This window comes from Hyperoodon ampullatus (assembly GCF_949752795.1).
Source record: "Hyperoodon ampullatus genome assembly, chromosome: 2".
In the NCBI taxonomy this organism is placed as follows: domain Eukaryota; kingdom Metazoa; phylum Chordata; class Mammalia; order Artiodactyla; family Ziphiidae; genus Hyperoodon; species Hyperoodon ampullatus.
This window is the reverse complement of record NC_136915.1, coordinates 56,392,698-56,410,123: the sequence shown is the minus strand read 5'-3', so window position 1 is coordinate 56,410,123 and position 17,426 is coordinate 56,392,698. Positions and strand designations below refer to the sequence as shown.

General features: G+C 42.5%; 1 protein-coding gene across 2 annotated transcripts in view; it reads right to left on the bottom strand.

Annotated features, from left to right (window-relative positions):
* The window catches only part of CACHD1 (cache domain containing 1), a gene marked incomplete at both ends in the record, with an annotated part of 214,788 nt that overhangs the window by 53,355 nt on the left and 144,007 nt on the right, over positions 1–17,426 (bottom strand). For both annotated transcript variants that reach the window (XM_079698610.1, XM_079698611.1), the window contains 3 exons: positions 5,833–6,049; positions 6,912–7,056; positions 9,868–9,994. In XM_079698610.1, the coding sequence (XP_079554736.1) occupies positions 5,833–6,049; positions 6,912–7,056; positions 9,868–9,994 (489 nt within the window). The remainder of the gene's footprint in view (positions 1–5,832; positions 6,050–6,911; positions 7,057–9,867; positions 9,995–17,426) is intronic.

The following is a 17,426-nucleotide window of genomic DNA, read 5'->3' as shown; positions in this document are numbered from 1 at the left end:
CAGCCAAAAAATTTATTTTTTGGCCCAACGTAGCCAAAAACTAACTAACTAACTAACTAACTAAATAAAAATTAAATGTAAAAAAAAAAAGAACATTAAAAAAAAGGGTCAATTATAGTTTAAAAAAAGAGTGAAAGCCAAAGGGTGATGGTAATTAGAGGATAAAAGAGAAAAGAAAGAAACCTCAACACAAACAAAACAAAAACGAAACCCTCTCATTGGCCTGAAGTAGCACCTTTGACTCTAGAGTCAAATGACTCTCCAACCAGTCATTTTAGCTCAGGGTGAAAACTTCTTTCAAGTGGATTTACTCAAAAATAAAAGTGGTGCATTTCCTACCACTAAAGATGCAGAGGCTGAATGATGGCTTTAATGGAGGAGGGGAAATAAGCCACCTGGATTTTTATACTGTCTTTTTAATCTGAGGTTCCTTGATTCAATATCTATTTTTAAGACGAGCTACACAGACGTTTACCTTTTTATTGAGAAATAATGATTGATATGCTATATGCTTAGTTCTTCAGGTTCTCATGGTTGTCATTTATCTGAGATTGCTTTATAGCTACTGGGGTAGGCAACCTCCATGTTGGTCCCCCAATGATCTCACTTCCTGATATTCACATCCCTGTGTGGTCTCCCTTTGAATGTGGACTAGATTTAATGACCGGCTTCTTGTGAAGCGAATGCAGCAGAGGTCACAGGGTGTCAAGAGATGGATTAGGTTACAGAAAGACAGTGGCTTCCACCTGTGTGCTCTCTCTCGGGGAAGCCAGAGAGCATGTTGTGAGCTATCCCATGGAGAGGCAAGGTACTGAGGCCTTCAGAAACGAATCTGCCAGCAACCATGTCAGTGAACTTAGAAGCAGATCTTTCTCAAGTTGAACTATGAGATGACAGCAGCTGTGGACAACAGTTTAACTGCAACCTCATGAGATACCTTTAGCCAGAGGCACCCAACCATGCTGTGCCCAGATTCCTGACCTACAGACACTGATATAATAAATGTTTATTGCCTTAAGCCAGTGAGTGTTGGGTAATTTATTACCCAGGAATAGATAATTTAAAAAATTATCCTAACAATTATGAGGGTACAATGACAGAATTTACTTCCATTTGTAAATTTCCATTTTAGACACTGCAACATCCTTTATTATGCAGAATTGAATAATTACTACTAAGACTTAATATATAAGCAAGTCTTAAAGCTAATTTTGATGCTTGAACAATTCTCTAATAAATATTAACTGCAAATTTAAATTACATATTTTTTCATCAGAAATTAAGATATGAAAGCTGATGTAAAAAAATATCATAAACTAGGGAATATCCCTGTCTTAAACTAGATGTCAATCTTTTTCCAGTGTTGTAAATACAGTCCTGTAAATTATTTTTTTTAGGATGCTAAACAGCTCACTTAAGCTTCAGACTGGAAAATACTACTTGACCCTAGCAGGTAGAAAACAGATATACCATGAAGCTAACAAACCATCGCCCTGTGGTTTGTCATTTATGTGTGATAAATTCCTGGACACCTGTAAGACTGACCTAAAATGAACTCTTGAATTTTCTTACTTGGCTTTATGATTCTGGATAAAACACGCTGTCACTGAGAGCTGGTTTTAGGCACAGGTCCACAACTGGAAAACCAGAAGGGCCTGCAGCCTGCAGCTCCTTTAGTCGCCAAGCGTATTTTCTTTCCGTCCCAACAATAAGACATACACTCTGCAAGCATCCTCACTGTCTCTGCCCAGCCCCTGACTCTACTCCTGCCCTATCCTTAGGCAAAATTGAGTTATTTTTCTATTTTTAGATATCAGACCTGCCAAATTTGGTCTTATTTATTTGTTTGTTTGTTTGCGGTATGTGGGCCTCTCACTGTTGTGGCCTCTCCTGTTGTGGAGCACAGGCTCCGGACGCGCAGGCTCAGCGGCCATGGCTCACAGGCCCAGCCGCTCCGCGGCATGTGGGATCTTCCCAGACTGGGGCACAAACCCGTGTCCCCTGCATCAGCAGGAGGACTCTCAACCACTGCGCCACCAGAGAAGCCCCTGATTTATTTTTTTTTACTTCCTAGGATATCCCCTCTCTAGTCGCTCATGGGAACATTAAGCCTTGTGATTAGTAAGTGTTAGGGATGAGTAATTATAGGGACTTGGGGCAGGGCAAAGATACAGCATGTACCTGGAAGAAAATGCAACCCTCTCCGTTTGACAAGTCCCTGTCTAAGCCACCAGCATTCCTTGGGGTCAATATCAAAGCAGGAAGAACAACTCAAATTTGGGCTTTGCCCATGCCATTAGATTCCCACTCCTAACCATCTTATTCCTTCTGCTACAAAATGACCCTCCCCAACCAGTTACCCCCCAGACAAACCCAGAACAAACAATCCAAATGTGTCGATGGTATCAGTTACAGATCTACCATGGGACTGAAAAAGAGCCAGCACTGGATAAAAGTTTTAGATTTTCTGATTAGTACAAAGCAAATTAGTACAAAGCCACCATGATATATGCCATGTGGCTTCTGTTCATATGACCACCAATGTGGAGCAGATACTTTACTTTCATTCACAGACTAATCCTTACAATAACCCTACAGGGTAGGCTCACTGGAATAATCCTATCCCACGGCCTGCAAACAGTGCCAGGTATACAGTAGATGCTAAATAACTGCCTGTGGAGTGAACACAAGTAATGATGTAGAGTACAAGCTCCTAAGAGGAGTACATAGACCCCTCACCATGCTGTGGCCAAGGCTACTAACGGTCCTTGACCGTCTTTGGGCTTGGGGTCAACTTAGGACGTCTAGGGTATCCACACTCCTTTAGCCAGAGCTAGAAGGCTTTTTCTTTTTTTAAAATAAATAAATAAATAAATAAATAAATAAATAAACAAACAAAATTTTTAATGTGGACCATTTTTAAAGTCTTTATTGAATTTGTTACAATATTGCTTCCATTTTTTATGTTTTGGTTTTTTGGCCACAAGGCATGTGGGATCTTAGCTCCCCAACCAGGGACCAAACCCGCACCCTCTGCATTGGAAGGCGAAGTCTTTAACCACTGGACTGCCAGGGAAGTCCCCAGAGCTAGAAGTCTTGAAGGAAACAGAATATCATAATAACCACAGTTAATATTTATTTAATATTTATGATGGAACCCTGGATCTTATTATCACTCCCAGTTTGCAGATGGGGAAACCAGACCTGGAGAAATCAAATAATTCACACAAGTTTAGAAAAATTTCAGAGTAGGAATTTGAACACCAACTGGTTGAAATTCAAAACCCACATACTTAACCACTGTGCAACACTGCTGGAGAGCAGCTCAAACTTCTCCTTAATAAACTGGGTAATACTAATTACTGACGTGTTTCTTTATATTCAGTCTAATTTGGGTTCTTTTTTCTTTGAACTGCCAGTAGGAGTTGTAAAGTGGAGGCCTGTGAGCTAAACTTTAGAAACATCTTACTTGGCCTAAAAAAGACTCCTCTGAGCATTTAGAAAAAAGACATCAAAATGTGTCCAAATCTGTGATAGTCACTCTTCTTTCCATGTTTTTGCTCGCCAACATTAAGAAAACCCCCCAAAACCCAAAGGAGAAACATTTCCTGTCAAAGCAGTCTTCTGCTAATGTGCAGGGCAGGAAGGTTTGTAAGAAGAGGTTTAATGAGGTCCCTATTCACAGTTTTAAAGCTGGAACAAATGACAACATTTGAAAATGAAGGGGTTTCACATAAAAATCCAGATTTCTGGCTTCTCTTAAAACAGAATATCTGGCAACACTGGACAGGCATTCCTGCAAGGCAACGAGAGGCTGAACAGAAGAGCAGCTGCCTTCTTGATGCAGCATGAGCCCTCTAGCTTCCTGTGCTCCCCAAACAATCCTCATCACCTTACCTCGAGCTCACTTGACACACTCACTGCCTGGCTGCTGCCAGTATAACATTTCTCTCCATTACTTAAACAGTGTAATAATCATCGAAATTGGACTTCATCTCTAAAGATGGTTTGATGACTGAAGAATCAAGTAAAAAGAGCACATCTGTGAGGAATGCTGACAGCCGGATGGCAGCTGGTAAATGGCATCCACAGGTGAATGGCATTGACCAACTAGCCAATCTGTCTTGAATACTTGAGAGGTCAGCCTTATCCTTTGGCCTTATTGAACTATGGACAACTTTACACTCAACCATCCTGTAATATTGGTCTGTGGATAGCTGGTGCTTGCCAAGGCTGGCAGGCAAAATTCTAAGATGACCCCAATGACCCCCAACCTTGTATGACTCCCTCCTCTTGAGTGTGGGCATGACCAGTAATTTGCTTCTGGCCAATACAATATGGCTAAGGTGATGCGATATCATTCTTGTGACTGTGCTATATATTTGGCAAAGATGGAGGGATTCTGCAGACGTAATTAAGATCTTAATAAGCTAACCATGAAGGAGAGTAATCTGTTTAAATCAAAAGGGAGAGTAAGACTGATTAGGTTAGACAAGGCCTTTAAAAGAGGGTCCAAGCCTTCCCCGAAGTCAGGGGCATGAAGAAAAGATGCTCTCCTCCTGGCCTTGAAGAAACAAGTAGACCTGAGTTTCACAATTGCAAAGAAATGAATTCTGCCAATGCTTGAGCTTGGAAGAGGACTCTGACCCTCAATGAATCCACAGACTTGGCTGACACCTAGAATGCAGCCTTGTGCAGTCCTAAACAGAGAAGCAGCTCAGCAACGCATGGACTCCTGACCCACGGAAACTGTGCGATAATAAACTGTGAGATAACAATACACAGAAACGTAAAACTGATATGCCAGTTACCATCATTAGCTGTAATAATTACAGTAGCTTCTGTCTTTCAAGGGCCTACCATGTGCCAGGCACTAAGTTGTGCATTTATCAATGTTGTCTTAGTTTTAATGCGGACACACTGAAGAGCTTGAAAATATATTCTTTAAATTTATCTCAATAGGATACGTTCATTGAAAAAAACAACCTACAAACAGATTTTCGAATATAAAAGAGAAAACGACATAGATTCCTTTCAGTAGTTTCAAAGCATGTATCTTATTTCAAATATCCTTCCCTTTACTTTAGCATGCATCCTAATTCCAGATTTTCTTTAACACATGAAAATTAAATTAGAGTGCCTTTGTACGTTTGAAGGGCTGTGCTCATCTAAATGACAGCTGGTTAGAAGAAGGAAGGATCAAGGCAAGAATTCCGGCTGCCCCGTTTCTGAGCACATGCGCACAAGCAGACATCCACTCTAAGTCACTGAGAACGCGAGGCTGACAATTAGCATCAAAAAGGATGTGGATATTCTCCTGGGAAAGAAACAGGGATATGTTCCTAATAAAGGGGCAGGAAGAAGAGGCTCAGGGAGTAAAGAAATCGTGCAGACTGAGTACCTTTGATTGGAAAAGATGAGAAAATCTAGTAAGATCCTAGTATTAGATGACCATTATGACAACACAAGAAATTTTTATCCCGTCAATTTAGAAAAAAATCCCTGTAGACACAGTTATGTGATCAATTTACAATATATTTCTATTTCCATCCTTTATCTGTTAGTTTATGAGCAACTAATTTATTTTTTTATTTTTATTTTTTTGCGGTACGCGGGCCTCTCATTGTTGTGGCCTCTCCCGTTGCGGAGCACAGACTCCGGACGCGCAGGCTCAGTGGCCATGGCTCACGGGCCCAGCCGCTCTGCAGCATGTGGGATCTTCTCGGACCGGGGCACGAACCTGTGTCCCCCGCATCGGCAGGCGGACTCTCAACCACCGTGCCACCAGGGAAGCCCTGAGCAACTAATTTATTAGTGAGCAAAGGCACTTACTTGCTTGGAACTTGGTGCTATTGTTTGTGCTTCGAATCAGCTGAAATGCCTTTTGAAATCCCACCGCATGCTGGGTAGGGCCGTCCAAAGACTTGACGCTGCTGACGAAGGTGGACATTTTCCTTTTGGTCTCACTGGTGGCTGGAGACAGGAATGTCTTATAGCACTGGTCAAGTGAGCAAGTCCTGACGGTGTCTGCCACAGTCAGCATGGAGATCTGGAGGGGAAAACAAAAAGACAAACAAACCTTGTTATTCTGCCAGGGAAAGGTTTCCTACATTTCAGAAGAGCGCCAAAAGTGACAAGTCCTACAGAACAGTTTTGGAGAGTTTAAAAAGAAATGCCCAGAGGCATCAACCTATCAAATTTGAAGAAGATTAGTTGAGGACTGGTAAGGGACAGGGACCCTAGAATTTGGTTTTTGTTCCAAGATGAAGTCAGCAGTACGGTGTTCATCTAGAACATTAAAAACAGTATTTTGCACACAGAAAAATCTTGGCAAGTACTAATCGTCTGGATTCTCCTACTGGAGGTGGCGGTGAGGGTAAAGGCATAGGGTGTGTGTTTTAAACAACTAGATTAGTGAGTAAAACCTTAGGAGGTGGAAAAGTCAAAATGATGAAGCAGAAAATGTCTACAGGCAATAGATTATCATTAGTTGTAAACACGCCTATCTCTGAAGTATCCTAGAGATTAGTAAACCTCTAGCAGCCTTCTTTTCTCCCTTCCCTCCCATCAATCTTGAGATAAAGACAAGTCATCCACCAGTGTCCAAGCCCTAGCCCCGTTCCTCCTTAGTATAATTTCCAGTGTGAAAGTCAGAGCTGATTAGAAGTCTAGGCAGGGGCCCTTAAGGAAGTGCAAGACTCAGTTTGGTGGGGATGGTTTTATAGAAATTTGGAACCAGGGTTGGCGGCTGCTTCCTTAAATACTAGAATAAAAACTACAGCACTCTCTTTTCTCAAAGTCATTTTTAAAGGTGGATTGAAAAATACATATCATAAAACATAAAGTACTTTTAAAAAGGTATTCAAGAAAGACCCAGTGCCAATGGGGGGGGTCACTGGGGTCATCATCACCTTATCGTGTTCATCGATGGCGCTGAGGATGACCTGGGCAGCGTCCTTGGCAATCTGAAGCTGGGTGTCTGTGACGGAAGCCCCGTGGTCCAGGATCACCACTATGTGCTTTGACTGCGGCCGGACAGTGGAGACGTAGATAGGTCTAGAATGGGGAGAAGCTCTCTGGGGTCAGTCCTGGTTTAGAGTAAAGGCCTCAACCTAACACAGCTATGAGTGCTACATATGGGCAGGCATGCTGGCCTCCCTGTGTTTCTGGGGGTTTGACACAAGGATGGAGAGACCAGCACGGAACGAGAAACTATTCTGGTGCACTGAAAACAACACCTCAAGACAACAGCGTGCGTCTGCAGAACAGGGATTGGTGACTTCTACAGTCCAAAGATTAAAGCAACCGGGAGAAGGATTTAAGAAGGAAAGGCTTTGGAAGGCTGGCTTTTTCAGCATATATGAAAGTCCACCCTCCCTGGAAACGGAACTGGTGGCCCCCCGGGCGGCAGAGACAGAAAAGCAGGGAGAAAAAAGTCCACCAGCCAGTGCGGGGTCCTCTGCAGATTTAGAGTGGGGCTTGGCTAAAACCGAGGCAGCCTGTCATCTGTGAGCACACTGAGAAGCTTTGAATAGCTGGTCTGGTTTCTCTCTCCCCAGACAAAAGCCACTGCTAGGAGGGCCCTTTTCCTTTCTGTACTGAAACAATTTACACAGGTCAGCCACCAAAAGGCCCCTTATCCGAGCATTTAAAACTGTGCCATCAGATTTGTCCAAGCCAGTGATAGCCACTCTTCTTGCCAGGTTTTTGTTGGCCAACATTCAGAAAAGGGGTGGAGGGGAGGGGGTGGAGGTGGGGGGAACGCCAAAGGAGAAGTGCCTCCCACCAAAGCAACCTTCTGCTAGTGTGCGGTGCAGGCAGGTTTGTGAGAAGAGGCTTAATGAGGTCTCTATTCACAGTTTTAAAGCTGGAACAAATTAGAGGGAGCTTAAGAGAGCAAATCAGCCTCGAGAGAATTCTCTCCTTTATCGACACCCCTAAAAACACTAGAGTTTTCTGTGAAATGTTAGATGCCAGTTGAGTCACAAAAGCCTGGGCACAAATTAAGAAATACAGGCAAAGTACCAAAAAAACCTCAAAATTGGGCCAAGTTTACACTAATTGTTCTCAAGCCAAAAGTCCTACGTTAATACTAAAGCACTACTATATTTTCACTAGTCAATATCATTCAGCCAAGTAGGGAAATTGGATAAAAAAAAATCCAAGAGCGGTGGCTACAGAAGCGAAAGAGGCAACAGAAAATTAGGAAATCTGTCTATCCCAACACTGACAACCATGTCGAATACTGAACTTTTAAGTCCTCCAAGCTGGGTGAGCAGATTTTTTTTTTTTTTAATGACATACCCCCTCCTTTCCAATTCAACTCAACCTAAATGAAGAGCAGAATATGTGTTCACACTGTCACAATAAATTGTTAAAAACTGCTTTACTGGGATACATAAATAGCAGCATTATATGTACAATCTGGGGCGGTCCTCATAGTGCAATTGGCTCCTTTCTGATATGCTCTGCAAACCCACTCCACACTTCAAAGGATGTGGAGACCTTGCAAAAGCCTCAGAGGTGAGAGGACAGGTCAAGAGACGGCGACAGCAATCACGAGGAGAGGAACTCAGATTACTTAGTCAAGGGAACAGAGGCTTGAGGATTGATTTAATGCATATTTAGGGTAGAGATTCGTGAAACCTCCAGAGTGTAGGTGAATGTTGATCTGTGACAAGGTGCTGCTTTTCCTTTTGGACCATCCCTCACAGGTGATCCATTAAAAGCAGAATGCCATCTAATCTATCTTCTTAGAAGTAAATGAGAATTAGATGGTTTATGGTGTCTTTGGCCTCTCCTGAGAGATGAGCCAGACTAGAACCCAAGGTCACGGATTCTGGAACAGTCTCCAAGATGCTCAAGTCTTCACCATGCTGTCTAGGGAGGGAACAGAAGAAACCATACAAATGATACAAATGTCCCTCTAGGAAAAGCACAGAAGTAGTATTTTCCTTGGGGGAAATTTTAGATACAATTTATTTATTTTTTTCTTCCAGTTGTATTGAGATGTACTTGAAATACAGCACTGTATAAGTTTAAGGTGTACAGCATAATGATTTGACTTACACACATCATGAAGTGATTATCACAATAAGTTTAGTGAACAGATATAATTTAAAACAAAGATGGAAAGAAGCTAAAATGGTGGTTTAGTCTCAAAAAACGTGGCATGCAAAGCAGGCATCTTGCACTAGTTCCAGAAGTTCTGGCATCAAACATCTAACACTGCAAAAGGGAAACTGTGGGGATTAAAAAAGGAAAGTATCTTTGCCTAAGGGGTTCTGTAAATTGATGAGTGTTGTCATACAAATCATCTCACCATTACCGCCCTTCTAGCTAAGTGGTAGCATCTCAAGTCATTTCCTGAGAAAAGCAGCGTGTTAAGGGCCCTCGATCCAGTGTTTTCTGGACAACCTTAAAACTTCTAGCAGCTGAGATTTGCATGTAAATTTCAAAAGGATGGCCAAGCATGTTATCACAGAAAGGAAAGCTGAGAATCACAAACTCTATTCGGAGATATGCTGTAAAGTCTTCTAGCAATGCCCTTGAGAGAAGGTATTATCATTTGTCTCTCAACGAAGGTGTCTGAAACTCAAAACAGACTGGGTGCTTCAAAATTTTTTATTTCTTAGTAAATACCTTGTTTTATTTGGCTTGTTAGATAGTTCTGAAAAAGTTCCAGGCTTCATCATTTGCCTTCCCAGGCACTTCTACACCCACATATGTTAAATAATGAAATCATTTCAGGATAAGTTTCTGAAACCACAGTTTGGAGGCAGAGCTGTGTGTATGAATGGGGAGTCTATGTTTTATACAGATTACTCTTAAGCAGTAATTAAAATTTTGGCAAGCAAGTCAACGTACCTACTGCGATGCTCATAGCTGCCCTTACACCGGAACTTGTGTGCTGGGAAAACAGTGAAAATTCCTTCTTCTGAACTGAAATACTGCCACTTAATTCCAGGGTTGGATTTCAGGTTGTCTGCAAGAACTGGAGGAGTGGGGAAAAAGACATATAACCAACAAATCCACAGGTGCACGCAGGCACTGTGCCTCAGGCATCTGTTTTGCATAAATGGTTTGTACTATGAAGAAATCCCAGTAGGTATAAGGCTGTAAATTTTCTACTAAACATTTTCTTTCTGTCCCTTAAAAAAATACCCCATGAATAGAAAATGTAATGAATGTTTCAGTCAAGTGAAGCAATCACTCTTAACATTGTATGGTGACACTATATGTTGTGAATTATTTTTTCAGCATAAATGATTCATTTGCATTAATCTCTCTCCTCACTGGGCTGGTCCCTGTTAAGCCAGTGTATACTTGCTGGCTTGGGGTATGTTCTCTAACTATGGAAAACAGTAATATTAATAGGCTAGTCTCCCGAGGGACTAGATCTGTGACCTTGACCTTGTTCACTTCACAATGAGGGAAACAGCATCGATAGTACTTGATAAATGAGAACCATAATCATTCAGGAAGAGCTTACAGAATGATTCCAACATGGCAGCACTGGAACAGAGGCCTTCCCTCATGTTATCTCATTTAATCCATAAAACAACCCTAGGATGAAGGCGGTATTATTATTTTTTTAACATCTTTATTGGAGTATAATTGCTTTACAATGGTGTGAGTTTCTGCTTTATAACAAAGTGAACCAGCTATACATATACATATATCCCCATATCTCCTCCCTCTTGCGTCTCCCTCCCACCCTCCCTATCCCACCCCTCTAGGTGGTCACAAAGCAGAAGCTGGTATTATTATTCCCTACTTTGGAGTTGAGAAAATATGCTTACAGAACTTAAGCAAATTGGCTGAGGCCTTGTCAGGAACTGGCTGAGCTGGGATTCAAATCTGGGTGTCCTGGCTCCCGTGTTCTTTACATCAGTTGGTGTTGCCTCCCTTCCTAAGTGTACTGCATCCCTGCCACTGGTTTGCAGCTGGGGTGGCAGCCACCTTACTGTGTGCGATACTGTCCTGAAAACTCCATGAAGTCTTTCTCTCTTCTCTGATGCCCCTTCACTCTACTCCACACCACCTCATTTATGTATTACACACTACTGTGTGTAGGGTACTGCTTTACATGTTGCAAGATATACAAAGATGAGCAGAAAACAAGCCCTCCTGTAATAAGCAATACATCAGAAGAATTATATAGAGGGAAATGGAGCAAAACAAGAAAGCATGAGGTATATTTGGCAAAAATATATATATAAAGCTCTGAATGCCACAGAGCCATCCTGTTTTTTTTTTTTTTTCCCCTTTGGCCGCGCCTTGCAGCATGTGGGAATCTTAGTCCTCCGACCAGGGATCGAACCCACACCCCCTGCAGTGGAAGTGTGGAGTCTTAACCACTGGACTACCAGGGAAGTCCCCAACACATGGCCATCCTTTAGTCTGGCTTGGGGGTCAGCAAGCTTCTGTAAAGGGCCAGGTGGTCAGTGATTCTGGCTTTGCAGACCATATGGTCTCTGTTCCAACTACCCAACACTGCCTTGTGGTGCGAAAGCAGCCACAGACATCCATAAAAGAATGTGTGGGTGTGTTCAATCAAAGCGAATTTGCGAACATCAGTGGCAAGCCCAGTTTGGGCAGTGGTCCTCCAACCATGCTGTGTAAAATGTACTATGTGGAGGCCTTCAAAAATGTTCAGCAGTTACCCTGCCCAACACACACCAAGGAGCTACAGCACACTGTAGCCTCACACAAATCCTAGGAGTAAACAGCTATTAACCGCAAGTTACAGATGAGGAAACAGGCTGAGAGAGGTTTGTTGACTTGCTTGAGGTTTCACAGTGGACAAAAGGGAGTCAAGCCAGTGTATGACCACAACGCCCATCCCCTCTCTCCACTCTGCCAGCCAGCCTTATCAAGGTCATCACCTGGACTCAGGCGACCACTCTCTCTCCGGGGACCAATGCTGACGCGAGTGCATGTAAACACGGAAGAGGGTTTTTCTCTGCCTTGTCTCCTGGGAGTCTGAAGCTCAACCTTGATCTCATATTAGCACTCTTCTCCAGGCAACCCTGCCAACCCAGCAATAAAAAGGCAAACACCGCCTTTGGGAGAAAGGAAAGCTCGGTGACCTCATTTAAAAGTAACATCTGTAACAATAAACAGGCTACAGTGAGACTATTAAAAGGGGAGCCAATGAGAGCAAGAATGTTTTAAAAATAAATCAGAATTCACACAGTGCGTGATACATTTAGTCTCACCACAAAAGATCATTCTGGTTCCATTCCAGCACTAGAGCCTAAGTATCGGGCAAGGTTCCTCAAACCCTCCTGCTGAGAACTCCTTTGGTATCTGATTAAATTTCATCTGTTACTCAGCACTAGCAGAAGATGACGGCTATGATGGTAATGAGGACCCCAGGGCCCAGAAGCCATCAATCTATCGCTGTGGTGTGCACCCTAGGCAGGCCCCTCCTGACTTAGAGGTGGAGGTAGATGATAGCCCTGCTATCTATGCAGAGAACCCAGAGGGGTCTTCACCCATTCATAGGAGTCAGTTAGGCGTTCTGACCACTGGATCACTTGGGCTGGGGTCCCACACACTCACTCTTTCCAAAGAAATGCTGGAAGCTGTCCAGGAAGAAAAGCTGGGAAGACGCCCAACCTGTGAGCCCACGATGCACAGTGCTAGGCTTTAAGTTATCAACGGGCAGGGTCTGTATCTGTCTAAACTGCTCTGCACACCGATCTCAGACAGACACACGTGAAGGAGGCAATGAATGTTTCTTCCTCACTGAAGCTGAACCCGAACCCCAGGACAGAAGTTCATCACACCGTCTGACATCCTCCAGCATTTTACCTCTTCCCACCTTCTAGCTAGAATTACTGTCCTAACAGGAAACTGTTCGATCCTCCATCCCTAGACTCAAAGATCCTTGAGGGTGAGATCTATATCTAAGCCAGGTCTGTTACCCCTGAAGCAGAGATTCCCAGTACTTTTCACATCAAGGTGCACACTCTGCGTGATATCTGTAGCATACAGGCTGGGAAGATCTGCATGGGAGTACTATTTCTCGAATGCTTTGATACTTTTGTTTGATAAATTCTAAAACCTTACTTTCCTCTAATGCCAAATCCAATTAAACATAAATTAAATATAGAGCAATGATTAAATAAATCAATATAGAGCAATCATAATTCTAAATATGTTTAAAAATGATAAACACTCCCTTCTCCCAGCACTACTGCCAATGCAACCAGTACAAAAATAGGTAAATGGAGAGAGAAAAAGCCTGCTTGTTGGATGATTTCACGGGACTATACATGTCAAAACATATCAACTGTATATGCTAAACATGTGAAGTTTATTAGATGTCAATTATTCCTCAATAAAGTTGATTTGATAATAGTGCAAATTTATTGAGCATCATACAAACTAGTTTTATACACAGTCTGATGTTTTATAAAGACTCTATGAGTTTGCTACTATACCCATTTTACAGATAAAGAACTAACTTGCTCAGAGTCATAAGGGCAGAGTCATGATTTGACCTAGGTGTCTGCCTCCAAAGTCCTGGCTCTTTCCAGAACACTGTAGTGTTTCTACATGTCCATAGATACATGCTGGATGAATTGGCAATGAATAGATAAAAAACGCACTGAGTACTTCTTGAGAGGAAGAATAAATATATAAACAGGTTGTGGTTCTCAATCAGAATAATCAGTTGCATCAGTCTGTAAATATACAGTGTAAATAAATACAATTAAGGAGACACTTGACTCCTTAAGGAACGATTTCAAAATTGAAATAAGACATAAGGCTAAAGTGAACATTTAATCTTGTGAGAAAAAACAAACTGCTGAACTGCTAAAACTGGCACACACCAGCTGGGAGTCCAAAGTCATGGGCTTTACCATCGACTCCACAGGCTGGTCTACCTGGAAAATGGCAGAGACACAAGCTACAGCTTGGAAGGTAGAGTCGACGGTAATTACAGCACTCAGAACTGTGCGTGAGGTCAAACAATAGTGGATTTTATTATTATTATTATTTTTTTTTTGCGGTACGCGGGCCTCTCACTGTTGTGGCCTCTCCCGTTGTGGAGCACAGGATCCGGACGTGCAGGCTCAGTGGCCATGGCTCACAGGCCCAGCCGCTCAGCGGCATGTGGGATCTTCCCGGACCGGGGCACGAACCCGTGTCCCCTGCATCAGCAGGCGGACTCTCAACCACTGCGTCACCAGGGAAGCCCTCAATAGTGTATTTTAGATAATAAAGGGAGTTTTTATTTGAGAGAGAAACTATAGCGCTGATACCTCTTAATTATTTTGTAGGTGCTCAACTGGTTAGAGATGTGAGCCTGATGTGTCTTTTTCTTTCACTGTCAAATTGAGCAGGCATAAGAAAGCCATTTGGACACGGGCCCAGTGCTATTCTGCACTTTTTACTTAATTCAGGTTGGCTCTTAGGAACTAGAAGGGATACCCTGGTAAATCAGACGGACTGCGAATAAGCAGCCATGGGTTAAAGTGCCATCTCTGAGTGGCAAGCTCTCTGACCTTCAGTTTAACTTTCTATCCAGTATCCAAAGGCATCTTTCTAAAATGGAAATCAAATCTCACCACTGATTTGCTTAAAACTGCTCAAAGGTTTCCCACATAATCATGCCTAGTATTAAATCCAACCCCATCAGGCCCTGTACCACCTGGTGCCTTCCTACTCCCCAGCCTCACCTTTCCCCTTTTCAACTCACTACATTGTACATCGAGAGCTATTTCTTTTTAGTTCTGTAAATATGCCAATCTTTTTGCAATGGAATAACTCTTCACCTTCTCAGAGAGACCTTCCCTGACCACCCTCCATTATTATCCTCCCTAGAGCATCCAGTATTTTCCTTCATAGGAAATTTTTGCCATAGACGGCAAAAATTGGTAAGTTCGGTGTATTTATTTCTGCCGCTATTTGTTTCGTGCCTCTCATGCAGAGGAGCTGTCAGTCCCAGGAGGGCAGGGGCCAAGTCAATTTTGTTCATCACATGCCCCGACCCTGGCACAAGCCCAGTTTTTAGGAAGCACTCAGTCAGTATTTGCTGAGTGAATCAGTGAATGATGATGTTGGCCAAGGCATGTGATTTCACAATCTCCACATCTGTAAAGTAATAGATTTGGACAAGGTGTTTCCAAAGACCCTGTAGAAACCCAGAGAAAAGTGGTAAGAGGGCAAAGAATGAAGGTCAATAGGAAGGAGGTACATGGATTTACAACTAGAGAGGAAGAGCTTTTATCAAGTTTACGAAAGAAAAAAGGAAGAGCATTCTCACTTCCTATTCGCTTAGAAGCTGTAGGTCAGTACTATGAGATCATTAATAGTGATTCAATACTTTGCAAAATGTCCAAACGGTACCAAGAAACATTTAAATGAGAATGATGGAGAAAACTTAATATTGGCCTTTAAAGGATGTGGAGCTCCCTGTGATGGCTCCTGTTTCTTTAAAGGCAAGCCTCTCCACCCCCTTCAACAACTGACTATTTCTCACTTACACATCCTATGCTAATTATAAGTGAAGACCTAGAATTTTGCCATACCCTTGGCTTATTTTTTCTTCGACAAACTGTCATCAGATAAGCAGCTGAAAAACCGTGCCTTTCCTCTTTCTAGGCATTCCTGTCTATTGGGTCTCAAGATCCGCCTGCACACAGTATACTGAACTGTCTGTGGATAATTCTAACATATGGGTCCCAGATTCCACAGTCCCCAAATATTTGCCTTCCAATTTTATCATCTACATCTGACTAGTTCTTATGTCATTGGCCTCTCCAGTCAAAACAAAACCAACCATGTCCCCAAACTCCTTGCCTGCCTTCTTTAATGCTTAACCCACCAGGCCAATGAGAAAGAGATGGATTATGAACCGCCCATATTTGGGCTGTTACTTTCTCAATAGCGTTATCCAGCGGAAGTAGGGACAAAGGGAAAATGCTCTGTAACAGAAAGCCTCTGCTCCCACTTCGAGGAACTTTGGGCTTCCCGATGCCCAGCCCAACACTGCTGAGCAAAGCACACAGAGCTATCTACTTCCCACAGCTTGCCAAATGTAAAATACAGGAGCTGTCCTAAGCACACAGAGGTGCAGACACACAAAAACACACATACTTTCCTAACAGACCAGAAATTACATAGCACCTTTCAGTAATACTCTGCAATTGCAATCCTTTTGGAGGGAAGTAAAATAAATTAACATCCTGAGGACTCCAAACAAAATTTCTGGCATTATACCCTATCACACCTTTCCAATTCCTACTCCTTGCTCACATCCTGAGTATCGTTTTACCACGTATTCTGGAGGGGCCATATTTCATGGATACTGTGTATGCTGTTCCAGAAGGGGCAAGCATATTAAGTGTTTGACCACGTACCAGGCACTTTGCAAGGTCTTTTATTTATATTATCTCAGTTAATTCTTACAACAACTCTATGAGGTGGGTTTTATTTATTATTCAGGAAACCAAGGCATAGAGAGGTTAATTTTCCCAAGTATTTAACAGCTAGCAAGAGCCAGAATGTGGAGGTTTACCAAAGCGATACTGTTATTATCATTTTATAGCTAAGGATATTCTGGCTCAAAGGGAGGAGTTACTTAAGTTTTGGGTCTGGAATAGGATCCAGGCCACACAGTCCTCTGATTCTTCCACTAAAGCCCATTGCCGAAGTTAGGTTAATGGCAGCTGACCCAGCCATCTCATTGTATTTACTTTAGTCTAATACTAAGGAGAGGACATCCACAAATCTCTGATTCTGTTCCAAGCTCACAGTTCATCATGTCCATTCTAAGCTAATTACATAATGTAAAATAACCAGTCCATTCTGTCTTGATTCTGTTGAGGCAGCTTGGTCATGGGCTCAGATAATCCAGAACAAATTTCTGGGGCAATCCAAAATCAGCACAGGATCCACTGCTCTACCCTCTTCCTTTCTCAGAGACCATTCCCAGAGGACACAAAGGTCAAGGTAGTTTCCAAACACTCATGGAAAGAATAAGAGAAAATTAACAGAGGTGGAGTTCTCAAACCTGGCTGATCATCGCAATCAGCTTTTGAAGCCTACAGATTCCCAAGCTTTACCAAGCCAACATTCTGATTCACTAGGTCTGGGTTGGGGGCCAATAGGCATTTTTGACAAAGCACTTCAGGTAACCCTGATGATCAGCCAGGTTTGGGACAACTCAACCAAGATGTTAAACTCCATTGTCCTGTCCGTTTCCTTAGCTTCACTTGCTTCTTAGACTCTCTCTCTCTATCTCTCTGTCTTTCTTCAGCATATAAATATTTTCAAGTTGCTCTAACTTAAAAAACTATTATCTGCAGAACCATCCCTAAATCCTACCCCTTCCTAAGTTATCAGTGACCTTTCACCTTTTCTCTGCCAATCAACCTTTCACCTTTTCTCTGCCAATCAATCAGTGACCT